The sequence below is a fragment of the Lupinus angustifolius genome, chromosome LG16 (genome assembly GCF_001865875.1).
Source record: "Lupinus angustifolius cultivar Tanjil chromosome LG16, LupAngTanjil_v1.0, whole genome shotgun sequence".
In the NCBI taxonomy this organism is placed as follows: Eukaryota; Viridiplantae; Streptophyta; class Magnoliopsida; order Fabales; family Fabaceae; genus Lupinus; species Lupinus angustifolius.
Window position 1 is genome coordinate 19,297,049 of NC_032024.1, and position 13,533 is coordinate 19,310,581.

Sequence of the window (13,533 nt, forward strand, 5' to 3'; positions counted from 1 at the left end):
GCCATACCAAGAGCTCTATACTCTGCCTCAGCGGAGGATTTGGACACAGTGGTTTGCTTTTTGCTTTTCCATGAGATTAAGGAAGAACCAAGGAAGAAACACCACCATGTGACAGATTTTCTGGTGTCCAGACAAGCAGCCCAATCTGAATCTGAAAAACCTTTCAAGATTGTTGTATTTTGAGCAGGGAAGAAGAGGCCAAGAGCAGGAGATGATTTGATGTATCTGAGGATTCTGTTTGCTGCTTGATGGTGTTGATCAGTGGGACATGAGTTGAATTGACTGAGGTGGCTAACTGCATAGCTGATGTCAGGCCTTGAATTGGTTAAGTAAAGAAGTTTGCCAAGAAGCCTTCGATAGGGAGCAGGGTCAGGCAAAGGGGAGCCAGAGGATGAGTGAAGTTTGATGTTGTAATCCATTGCAGTGGAACAAGGTTTGGCAGCAAGCATTCCTGTTTCAGACAAAAGATCTAACACATATTTGCGTTGATATAAGGCAATTCCTTTTGAAGATCGAGCTATTTCGAGACCAAGGAAGAATTTTAAGTTTTCTAGGTCTTTAATGCTAAATTTGGTGTTGAGGAGTTGTTTTGTTAGTTGAATTTCTGAAAAATCATTACCAATTAGCACCAAATCATCAACATAAATTAAAATGGCAGTAAAATTAGAATGCTTGGTTTTAGTAAGAAGGGAATGATCAGAATGAGACTTAATAAAACCATGAGATAGGAGAACTTTTGTTAATTTTTCATGCCATTGTCAACTGGCTTGCTGGAGCCCATAGATTGATTTATTGAGTCGAGAAAAGCTGTGTTAACATCAAGTTGTTGGAGAAACCAATTATGGATGGCAGCTAAAGAAAGGAGGACTCTAATAATGGTCATTTTAACTACGGGGCTGAATGTGTCAAGATAATCTACCCCTTCGGTTTGGGTGAACCCTTTTGCAACTAATCTGGCTTTGTGCCTTTCTATTGAGCCATCGGGGTTGTGTTTGAGTTTGAAAATCCATTTGCATCCAATGGCTCTTTTGTCATCAGGTAGGTCAGTAAGAGTCCAAGTGTTGTTATCTTGGAGGGCAGTTAGTTCAGTAGCTATGGCTTGCTGCCATGGTTTATGAAGTATAGCATCTTTATAGGAAGCAGGTGTAGTGATAGATGAGATAGCTAGGGAGTAGTGCTTGTGAGGTTGAGATAGAGGTGCATAGCTTAGGAACTGTTGTATGGGGTATTTGATGTTTGGTGAAAGGGATGGTAGGGAACTAGAGGCTAAGCTACAATGGTAGTCTTGGAGGTATGAGGGTGGCTTGGTAATTCTGGTGGATTGCCTAGTAGGTGGGTCAGGGTTGATAACTTGGCTTGGTGACCTAGCAGTAGTGTTAGGGAATGAGTCATCATTGTTGTGAGGGATGTGGGCTTGGTGAGGAACAGGTTCATTAGGGATATGGGTTTGGTGAGGAATAGGTTCATTGGGGTCAATGTCATAAGAGAATAGAGAGTCAAAATTGTCATTTGATGCAGCAGAGTCATTTTGAGGTGTTGTGTGAGGATCACTGTGCCTACACTGGAAGGGGTAAACATGTTCACAAAAGGCTACATTTTTGGAAAGGTAGATTTGTCTATGAAGGCAATCTAATAGTAGATACCCTTTTGTGCCTTGCTTATAATAAACCCAAGAAGACACATCTTCTTGACCGAGGGTCAAACTTGTGTCTTTTTGCTGCAAGAGTGGATGCATAACATAGACTGCCAAAAGTTCTAAGGTGAGTTAAGTCAGGCAAGGTTTTGTAGAGAACTTCAAAAGGGGACTTGTTAGAGAGATATTTGGTTGGTTGTCTGTTGATAAGGTGGATGGATTGGGCTATGGCATAGTTCCAGAAACATAGAGGAAGGTTAGACTGAAATACTAAGGATCTAGCAATGGTTAGGATGTGTTGGTGTTTTCTCTCAGCAATTCCATTTTGCTGAGGGGATTCAACACAAGAAGTTTGATGTTGTATCCCTTGTTGAGCATAAAATTCAGTAAGGAAGAACTCTTTGCCATTATCACTTCTAATGGCTTTGAGTTTGGAATCAAATTGTGTGCTGACATAATTTGCAAAATTCTTTATGTGTTGGTTGACTTCAGCCTTGGTTCTCATGAAGAGAAGCCATGTGAATCTTGTGTGATCATCCACAATGGTGAGGAAGTATTTGTGGCCATGTGTTGAGGGGACACAGAAAGGTCCCCATACGTCCATATGGACAAGATCAAAGGGCTTAGCAGTCCTTGAAATACTATCAGGAAAATGCAATCTTCTTTGGTTGGCCAAATGGCAAGTCTCACAAGGATCCATAGTTTTCTTACACTGAATGAAGGGAAATACAGATTGCATAACAAGCATTTTGTTGTGAGATAAATGTCCTAATCTACAATGCCATAAATTGTTGTCATTATAGCTAGTAAAGGAATTAATGTAGTAGTCATTTTAAATTGTTGCTGGATCATTGCATATAATCCATTCTTCATGTTAGCTACACCAATCATCTTCAAGGATTGGAGTTCCTGTATGTCACAATGTGTGTGTGAGAAAATCAATATGTATGGCAGAGATTTAGTAAGCTTTGAAACTGAAATAAGATTGAAATTGAAAGATGGCAAATAGAGGACATCATTCAAATAGAGTTGGGATGAGATCACTACTGTACCAGAGTAGTGAGCATTTAAGTTTTCTCCATTTGGCAGTTTGATAGAGACAGGTGTGATTTATTTAAAGGATTGAAATCTTGAAAGGGAGTAACACACATGATCTGTTGCTCCCGTATCCAAGATCCAATTATCAGGCTGCCAAATGGTAGAGCAAGTGTTAGTGTTACATGAAGTTTTTGTGTTATGCAGGACTGATGCTGTCACTAGTTGGTTTGCATTATGATGTTGAGTGTTGGATTGCTCTAACAATGATACAAGGCTCTTGTGTTGTTCCTGTGTTAGACCCAAGAGAGCTCCTTCGTTGTGTTCTTTTGTTGATGAATCAGTTGGTTTATTGGTGAATTGTTCATCCTCTGTTGGTTCCTGAACCATGTAGCTATTTATGTTGTTCATGTTGGTGAAGTAGTTTGGTGGAAAGTCGTGTTTTCTGTAACATACATCGATGGTGTGACCTTGCTTATGGCAATATGTACATATCTTAGTGCCTCTGCGTCCTCTGGGATTGGATTGAGGTCTGGATTGACTTGGTTGCCTTCCACCAGTTTGTTCTCGAAATCCTCTACCCCTGGTTTTGAATTTGTTGTCAAAGTTATCATTGGAAATGTTTGCAATGAGTTTGCTGTCATCAGTGAGTTGCCTTCCACCAGTTTGTCCTCGAAATCCTCTGCCCCTGGTTCTGAATTTGTTGTCAAAGTTATCATTGGAAATGTTTGCAATGAGTTTGCTGTCATCAGTGAGCATTGTGCTTTGTCTTTCCTGCTGAACAAGTAGGGAGAAGACCTTGTTGATTGAGGGCAGGGGGTCCATCAACATGATTTGTGTCTTCACTATTGAAAACTGGTCATTTAATCCCATCAAAAAACAAATGACACACTCATTTTCTCTGTACTTCTTTATGATGGGAATGAGAGTGCACTTGCACTTCACCTCACATAGACATGAAGGAATAGGTTTGAATGTATTAAGTTGTTCGCATAGACCCTTGATCTGAGTGAAGTATGCACCAACTGAGAGGTTTCCTTGCTTGATAGAGTAAATCTCTCCCATTAATTCTGAAATTCTGAAAAGATCTCCTTGATAACACATTTCCTTCAAGTTATCCCAGATTTCTTGGCCAGTTTGCATCTATAGAATGCTTTGTGAGATTGATGAATCAACTGATTGGTTCAGCCAAGATACCACCAACTTGTTACACCTCTTCCAATAGGGATAGAATTGATCATTGATGTCTGGTTTGGGGAGGGTTCCATCTACAAATTCAATCTTGTTCTTCGACTCAAGGGCCATCTCCATTGCTCTAGCCCAAGCGTGGTAGTTGTCACCATTCAAGATTGTTGTTACAATCTTTGATCCTGGATTTTCACTCGGATGTATGAAATATGGATTTCCAGAATCTATCACTGTTGCTTGAGTGGTAAGTTGATTTGCCATTTGATTGAAACTTTGACTAGAAAAGAAAATGAAGGAGGCAATGAATGAAAAAGGATAGGCAACGGATGTTGTTGGGAGCGTGGCAGAGACACCTTCAATGAAGGTGCTCTGATACCATGTAAAACATGGTTACATCCATGGTTGCAAAAAAGAAGAAAGAGATTGATTGAGGAAGAAGACAGTGAATCGAAGAGGAAGAAAAGGAAATGGTGTGAATCAATTATTATTAGAAGAATTGAATGATTTATCTCAATGAATATAGAAAAACAGAGAGAGGGAATTTAAACAGCAAAATAACCAACAAAACATAATTAACTACCATAACCGTTTTTCCCGCCAAAACAGTTATGAGTTTTTTCTTCTTCTTTCTTCTTCTTTCTTGGGCTAATTTCTTCGATGTGGGTTTGTTCTTGGCTAGCAGGTGTGATATCCAACATAAACTGAAGGATAAATTCAAGATTTATATTGTGTGGTGATGGATGTTGTCATATAGTGAAATAGAGACCCTTGTAGAAAATCAAATATGAAGATATGATAAAATAAGAAATTCAATTTTAGTTGAAAATTTGATGATTGTGAGATGGATGGAAAAAAGGGCAGCCTACTAAGGTCTTCAGGTGATAAATGTATATAACATTACTCTCACAAATAAAAAAAGATGTTCTAAATTCGCAATCTCTTGATTATTAAATAGCAAAAGAAATGTAATAAGAAAAGATGAATATAATAGTTGTAATTTCTAATTTCACCTTGTTCCAGCATGAGGTATTGGAGAACTCAAAACGTGGTTAATTCAAAGAAGAGGAAAACCAATATAAGGCATCAAAAGACATTTATGCTTATATTTCATATATTGCTAAAAGTTAGGGGCTTCAATTATTACATGGGCCAAGCTGAACTATAGGTACATCATATCACACAGCATACAACATCCTCTTATATGTGTTACTAAATTTAATTCATTATAATTAAATTATTCTGATACATGTCTCTCCAACATTAGTTTTTGATGAACAAAACATTGAACTATCATTGTCCTCACTAGATAATTCCTTCTGTCTATGTGCTTTGATGAATATGCATGGATAGGTCGATGTGATTGGCAACTAGGTATTTAACCGAATAGAGCTACTTATCAGATAAGCCATACACTAAAACCAACCTATTAGACTTGGCTAATTTATACATTAAACTTATGGATATATGTTTAGATTGCTTAAATCAACAGAGTCAATTAATTTTTAAAAAAAAGTCAAGATTATGTCGTGGAGAGAGAAAAAGGTTGAGGTTTTTAAATTATATATTAGGTTGACATTATTCTAGTCATATTTGTCATTTTTTATATAATTATCCATCATTCTATGTGTAAAGAATTAATTTTGCATGACCATCCCTCCTAACAAGTGTCATTTTCAAAAATCAAAACTTTGATATTTTACATTATTCAACACTTTAAGATCGAATAGAACCTTACACTACTTGACCAACATCTCATTAGTTCATATTTATCATTTGTTAGCTTATTTTGTAACAAAGACTTAATTATTTAATTAAATTTTAAGTTTATATTATTGTTGCGATTAAAATATAAAGCCAATATATTTGGTGATATTTTCAATTTATGATATTTTATTGTAGTAAAATTTTATTAATTGGTTGTTTAACTTGTACAATAATATTTTTTAAAATTTGGAGTATAGAATTATTAAATAACATTAATTATTATTAATTTTTTTAAATTTGGAGTATAGAATTATTAAATAACATTAATTATTATTAATTTTTTTAAAATTTATAATATAAATTAAATAAATCGTCCAACCAGTAATTGGTTAACTCAATACTGGTTTAATAACAATGCTGAAAATGATTTATATGCTTTTTATTAAATCAGAATAATTAGTTATCTTATAAATAATTTCAGTTAAATTGATTGTAAAAGTCTAAAGGAGTAAGGAGGGAGTACACAACTACACATGTGTAAGTCTTAGTACTGTTCACTTTGACACGCACGTGCCTTTTTTATGCTATCTTGTTTAAGGCTTTAAAAATCTCAGTTTTGCTGAAACGGCATTGCGTTTTTGCGTAGAACATCTCAAGGGAAGATAGGTTTAGGGTTTGGTGGAATTAGAGTATAATCGCAACTAATAGTTCAATTCAATTCAATTCCATTCTCTCATTCCAATCCAATGCTTTATTTTCTTAGCAAAACCCTTTCTCCCAAACTAATTCTATCTCAAAACCACCCATTCTCATGGATTTCTTTGAGATTCATTTCAACAACGTCAAAATCAAAAGATCACTCTTTTACACTCTCATACCTCATTAACACTTGTGGTTTTTCACCTCAACGTGCTGCTACCATTTCTAACAACATCAATTTCAAAACTCGTGAAAAACCTGATTCAGTTATTGAGTTCTTAATGAACCATGGTTTCTCACAAACCAATGCATTAAGTGTTATTAGATCAGCCCCATCACTCCTTCAATCTTCTGATCCCAACAAATTCTTTTTGCCCAAAATTGAATTTTTTAAGTCTAAAGGTTTTTCTGATTCTGATATACTCACCCTTATAATCAAGTTCCCTACTATCCTTAAGAGAAGTTTGGAGAATGAAATTGTACCCTCTTTCGATTTCTTTAACGATATGTTTCGGTCTGAACACAAAATGATCAAGACTGTTATGCGCCATTCGGGTATTCTATATGGTCTTAATAGCTGCATTGCACCAAATATCAATCTCCTTAGGGAAGAAGGAGTTCCTGAATCTCATATTGTTCAATTTGTAGAATACTATCCTCGATCTTTGAAAGCGTCTCCTGAGAGGTTTAAGGAGACTGTGGAGGAAGTGAAGAAATTGGAGTTTAATCCTTTGAAGAAGCGATTTGTTGTAGCTATTCATGTAAAGAGATGCATAAGTGGATCCACTTGGGAAAGGAAGGAAGGTATCTATAGAAGGTGGGGTTGGACCGATGATGATTTTCAGGCAGCGTTTAGACTTCACCCATTCTGTATGTCAATGGCAGACAGTAAGATTGAGGCAGTCATGGAATTTCTGGTGAACAAATTGGGTTTTGAGTCAGCTGTTATTGCCCAGCATCCAGTACTGCTGACCTTGAGCTTGGAAAAGCGAATCATTCCGCGGGGTTCGGTTGTTCTAGCTTTGTTGTCAAAGGGTCTCGTGGAGAATCTAAACTTGAGTCCAATATTCAAGACGGTTGAAAAGGTATTTTTGGATAAGTTTGTCTATTGTCATGAGAAGAAGGAAGCTGATGAGCTATTGAAGTTGTATCAGGCTAAATTGGCTCTTGCAGGGTAATAAAAGACAAATATTTGTTCAAGGTAATGAATGAGATGATTTAACAAGGAAAGTGCCTACCCCTTTGATATACATGTTCACTAATGCATTGAGTTTTAGTTTGTAATCACTCTTTTGTTCTTGTTTTCTCTATTGCAGCTCAAATTTGGGAAATCAGTTATCTTTGCTGCCATGCCACATTTGAAACCAAAATTTTCTGGTTGTTTGCTAAAGAATACTTTTGAACAGTCTCAATTAGACACCTTAAGGGAGATGACATTTTGTTAGGGAGAAATGTATTTTTTGAGAGGATGTATAATACTATAATCCCTCATAGTGATCTACATTGTTTAAGTAACAAAGCTTAGTATTTTACCAATTACAGATATAATTTTAACCGAGTGTTTTTTTCTTATCTAGATGAAAGCATTTTAAATCCAGCAAAAAGGGTGGATTTCTGGAATTCCTTCTGCCCAATACATCTATCTTTACCTCTTCTGGCCCTTCTCTTGATTTGTCTTCTGTAATTCACCTCCATGATTATGGTTCTACTTCTCTACCACTGTAACTCTCTGCACCCTTTGAGCAAAATGTGGCGAAGGGAAAGAAAATCCATGGACCAACCCCGTTGTCTCCACTCCGTATTAGATTTATACATCTTTGTCCAGCTTATATGTTAAAACACTAAATCACTCTCAACCAGCTTAATCTACTCTAGGTATCTATATCTATTGTTGATTGTGTTGATTTTAATTATACATGATCTTAATCATATTTTCATTTCGGATTTCCTCACCTTCTCTCAGATGTTTAGTCATACATTACGACATCTACTGTTATCTTCAGGTATATAGATATTGTTGTTCAAATTAGTCGATAATTTTTCAGTTTTTGGTTTGTTATCTTTATACAATGGTAAGTCTTTATGGACGATCAAAATGCATGAGGCTCCCATCTAGTGGGATATGAGGAGGATAGATGTACGTAGTCTTACACATGCAAATGGAAATGTTGTTTTCAGCTTTTCATGATTTGAACCTGTGACTTGTGGGTGCAGCAATCTTACTGTTGCGTTGAAACTCACCCTCGTACAATGGCAAGTCTTATCCATAAAAAATTGTTGAATTGGGATTACCATTTCATATTGTATCTGCTGTTCTTTTATATTGCTTGAACCTTGAAGTCCTAAGAAATGTTGGTTGAAAAACAGAGTCATATCATTGTTTTGATCTTTTGATATATAAATGTGTATGTTTTTTGATTAAAACTTAAGCACAATTTTAATATATTATAAATTGCACTTTTTTAAAGAAGTTTTGAAGTAGTTCTATCTTGTAAGGAATAAACATGCCCTCCTGATTCTCCTTAAAAAGAATGAGAACTCAAGAATACAGTTATGTTGCATCTGATTGCAACTGAAGATATCGAATGAATCCCCTCTACATAGACTTATCTGTCTAATTCTTGAAGTCGTATCTTGAGCTCTAAATTAGTGGGATCTGGTGTTGTCTTGCTTTCTCCATATCTCTTGTTTTGTGCATTATCTTGTTTTTATTGATGTGAACAAGGAATGGCAAATGAAGCAGGATAAATGCAAAAGGTCAATCACATATGATACAAGGGAATGGAGTTGATGTGTTGTAAATCAAAGCCTAAAATCTGAGTATTCACTGCAAAATTCCTTGACAATCTGATCTGAACAGCAAAAGTGTTTCTCTGATGATTTTTTTTGTTCAACAATGTGGTCTTGTAGGCAAATATGTCCATTGTCTAGTCTATATTCATATGCATTTCATTTAAACCTTATGTTTCATTTGTATAAGCTGTTTCATGTAGATGAGAATGTTTATAACCAAACATTTAGATGCCCCTGTCGTGGTTTAGGAGGACCAGTTTTTTCTCTTTTTCTCTATGCTATGCCCAACTCTTCCCTGGAATAGCTTTAAATGGTGAGTCTCGGCGTAATGTTAAGGTTGATTGTCTTATGACTTGGAGATCATGAGTTCAAATCCTGGAAATATACTATTCGATTGTGAGGGTAAGACTACCTTGCTATTATGCAATGTTTGTTTGATATATTTGGCTATCTCCGAGGTAGTTATTATGCAATGTTTGTTTGATATACCAATTTTCTATATAGATGACCTCATGCATATGGCAAAAAAGAAAAAAAGATGAAAAAAATTGAAGTAGGTGTTTTGTGTAGTTTTGCACACTAAGGCTTACCATAGACGAGAAATATCCTGCCTAGTGCATTTTCTAGCTGTAAAAGTTGTGGAATGTGAAGCTCCCCTCTTAAACAAGCTAAACTAATTCCTTATATGCTTCAAAAATCAATCACCCTTCACATGATAGATGTACTTCTATCCCATTTAAGAATGTCTGGTATAAACTACTAAGGATTGTCCCTAAAACATTATAAAATATATATTTAACATATCATACATGAGCCTATACTTATTCCAGATTCTCTCAGAGTCTGTGGTTGAAATTGTTTGGCTTAGAAATTTAATTGCAACACATTTAACTTCAAAAGTGTATGAACCAAACATCATGTGTTGTTTATCTTTTAATGTCAACAAGCAAAATAAACAACTTATTATTTGAATAAAAAGAGTTTGAATAAGTTGTATAGATAAATATTAGAAATAATATTTTACCTGTATTCATTCTAGAATATATTACTTGAGTTTGAGGTGTAATAAATATTTCTTATTTTTAAAAAGAAGCAACTATATAATATGCCAATATGTAAATGTATAATAAGTTATAATTTAAAAATCCAAGATATAAAATTGCATTCTGAAATTGATCGAAAGCTTTAGTTTGTTTTTTCATAACTCTTTCTAGTTTCGTGACGGCATTAATGGTTCTATCAAATGTTTTCTTATACACATAGTATCAATAATAGAATGAAGAGAAGAATCATATGATAAATTATAAATTATTGTGGAAAAAACTATGAAGATCGCAATGAAGACATGATAAAATTGAATAAGAATTTTTGCTAGCATACCTGCATAGATCAGAGTGGATGAATTTCTATTCCTCATCATGAATACTTCTAGTATTCATGTTAAAAAAGTTTTCCTTGCTTAAAATGTTATTTCACTCTTCTATTTGTAAAATTTAGATATTTTGAATACTTTGAATTTGAACATCTGTCTCAATAGTTGTTTTTAATTATTTTTAAGGTCCACGCATGATTTATTTGAGTATGTCATGTGCCATTAATGAGTTGGATGTGGCTTTGTAAGGTCACTATTTTCCATCCAAATTCAATGACACTGGCTCTTTCCAGCCAATATCCTCAAACCATCTAAAATTTTAGAATGGAGCATGCTAAAAACATGCATATATTATCATATGACAAGTGACAATATTGATGCTGTTATTTGTTAAGAAAGTGCCATGAGTCTACGTTGCAAATTCCTATCCACAAAATGTGTCCATTTGGGTACATATACTTCATCAAACCATATTAACTGCGAGTCTCTTACATTGAATCCCCATTTTATTTTTAGAGATTTGGGGTTTGCCATTATAGAGTGTTAAATGCTGATTTCTAATATTGCATGAAGTCCAATATTTTATGTAAATTGACTTGGATATCTCATTCTATTCAACTTAGCTAAAGTCTTATTATATGTGCTACACAAATGAATCATATTTCACAAAGTAGATAAACTTCTAGTCTATTTAAGGAGTGTCTGGGCAAATGAATCACGAAATTCTCCTCTTTTTGGAATTGTAATTGTCATCTGTACCATTGTTATCGTTAACAGTTGTTCCTTCAAGAGTCCTTCCCTGAGCTTGAATATAGGAGCTTAGCCCTTGCATCTTGAGAGTTAATGTGGATTGGATCACTGCTAAGTGAACTTAAGCTTCAATATTGAACTCATCATTTTTTGTGACAATCTTAATACGTCTAATAATCCAGTTTTGCATAATATGACTAAACACATTGAACTATATCTATATTTTGTGCAGGACAAAATATAGAATAAAACACTAATGGTTAAGCATGCATCTTACAACAAATATACTAATCAAGCCTCTCAACAAATCAAAATTCATGAGCTTAAGAACACAGTTGCAAGAAGAATAATTAGTTATTATTTAGTTACTTAGGGATTGGTTTGTGATCCATATAAATATCTTTCGATCTCATATTTGTAACTAACCTTTTATATGAAATAATATCAGTTACTCTCCTCTTCTTCACTCTTTCTCTTTATGTTATTCTGACTTTACAAAGCTTAATAAAAACTAACTTCACTATCTACTAAAATATCTTAAATTATATTATGAAAAATATCTATATGATATATAAATATAGATAATTTTTCATACTATGATGATTATATCTTAATTTTTTGACAATATCTTCAAACATTTTTTACTATTAAGATTATTTCATTTTATATTTTATGATTTGTTTCATTGTTTAATTATAAGTCTAGTATCAATATAATTAGAGGTTAATATTATGTGTTTTGTACCACAATATTATAAGTTTAGGCTTGTCTTCCTTTTGTCCGTTAGTTTTCGGGTTGTCACATCCTTGTGATCATTTACCGTCCTTCTAGCATAACTCATTAGCATGTTTGGTTTTCTCTCCCTATTTTAGATATGTTTTTGCTAATGCATGATTTTGGTAAAGCTTCAAATTGTGTCATTATGTGTTGTTTGCTTTTGTCCATGAAGATTAAGCTTGGAGATAGTTTGTGTCATAAATTGTTAAGTATTATTTGCTTCTATCCATGGTGATTAAGCTTGAAGATAACTTCTTCCATAGATGGTTAAGCTTGAAGATAACTTCTTCCATATATGGTTAAGCATTGTTTGCTTTTGTCTATTGTGGTCAAGCTTGAACATAACTTCTTCTATGAATGGTTAAGCATTGTTATCTTTATCTTTTACAATATTTTTTGCCTAGAGCTTGCAAAGCTCATAATTGATTAATCCATTTCATTTCTGGTTTAGAGCAATTGTTCCATCTACCTTAGACTACCTTCATAGTAGTTATTGTTCCATCATCTCTATTATAGATTTCGTCAATATTTACAATTCATTGAAACTAGGATGGGTGCACACTCAACCCTAGATTTTTTTGTATATATCACCCTTACAATTAATATCTTTTCACCATTAGTCATATAAAACTGTACCAATATCACTCATTTGTTATATTATGATAAAGTTGTAAGTATGAGAGTGCAACTAAGAGAGGGTGAATTAGTTGTCTTAAAATAATGGCTGTTTTTTCTGCAAAATCAAAGTTAAAGTGCAGTGGAACAATATGCAAAAAAAAAAAGGAAATAAAATGAAAGAGATAAGGAGAAGAGAGTACACAAGGAGTTTTATACTGGTTCACCTTCTTGTCCACCGAAGGCTACGTCAAATTCTCTTGCCACACAAGAGATTTTCCACTAAGAATTATGAGTTGCAATTACAATGTCTCATCCCGAGATCTCTATGTACCTTACATACTCCCTAATTCTTATACCCTTGGAAAACACCTTTCCAAGTGAATCTATTCCCCTTTCTTTTCACACCCCGTGAAAGAAAGAATTCTTTACAAGAATGAAGAATATTCAACTATGGCAGATTGCCTTTACAAGTATGAAACTTATGTAACTTGCAATCCAAACTCTGAATATATATAGAAGTATATAATGCTCTTTGTAAATGTCTTTGAAACACTTGAAGCAACTTTGCAAAATTAACTTGAAAGTTTAAGAACAAGTTGCAAAAAGTTCAAAGATAAATTCTAAGAAAAAGTGTGAGAGCTTTTAAGAGTTGAGAGAAAATTGTATGAAAGTTGTGTGTTGTTTGTGTAAGAGTTTAGAGCCTTTATATAGAGTTTACAAACACCCTTTGAAAGTTTCTGAAAGTGTATGAGTTGTTTGGAGTGAAGAGATTTCGTTTGGAGTGAAAACCTTTTACTTGAAATCTGAAAAACACTTCCAACAACTCTCAGTAATGGGTTACTCATTTAAGTAACCGGTCACTCAAACTTTCTGTCCAACAGATGCTTAAAAATTATTTTGAGTAATCGGTTACTCAATTTTCAAAAATCAGTTTTTTAGTTGGATAACTCTTTTCTCACACATG

General features: G+C 34.2%; 1 protein-coding gene across 1 annotated transcript; it reads left to right on the forward strand.

Annotated features, from left to right (window-relative positions):
- Window positions 6,143-8,013, forward strand: LOC109328883 (transcription termination factor MTERF15, mitochondrial-like). Its single transcript, XM_019562513.1, has 2 exons — window positions 6,143-7,460; window positions 7,576-8,013. The coding sequence occupies exon 1, from the start codon at window positions 6,307-6,309 to the stop codon at window positions 7,435-7,437; it is 1,131 nt and encodes a 376-aa protein (XP_019418058.1). The 5' UTR covers window positions 6,143-6,306; the 3' UTR covers window positions 7,438-7,460; window positions 7,576-8,013.

What these genes read in the sequence shown, in the direction of transcription:
- LOC109328883 (XM_019562513.1), top strand. Translation starts at nt 6,307, where the DNA reads ATGCTTTATTTTCTTAGCAAAACCCTTTCTCCCAAACTAATTCTATCT.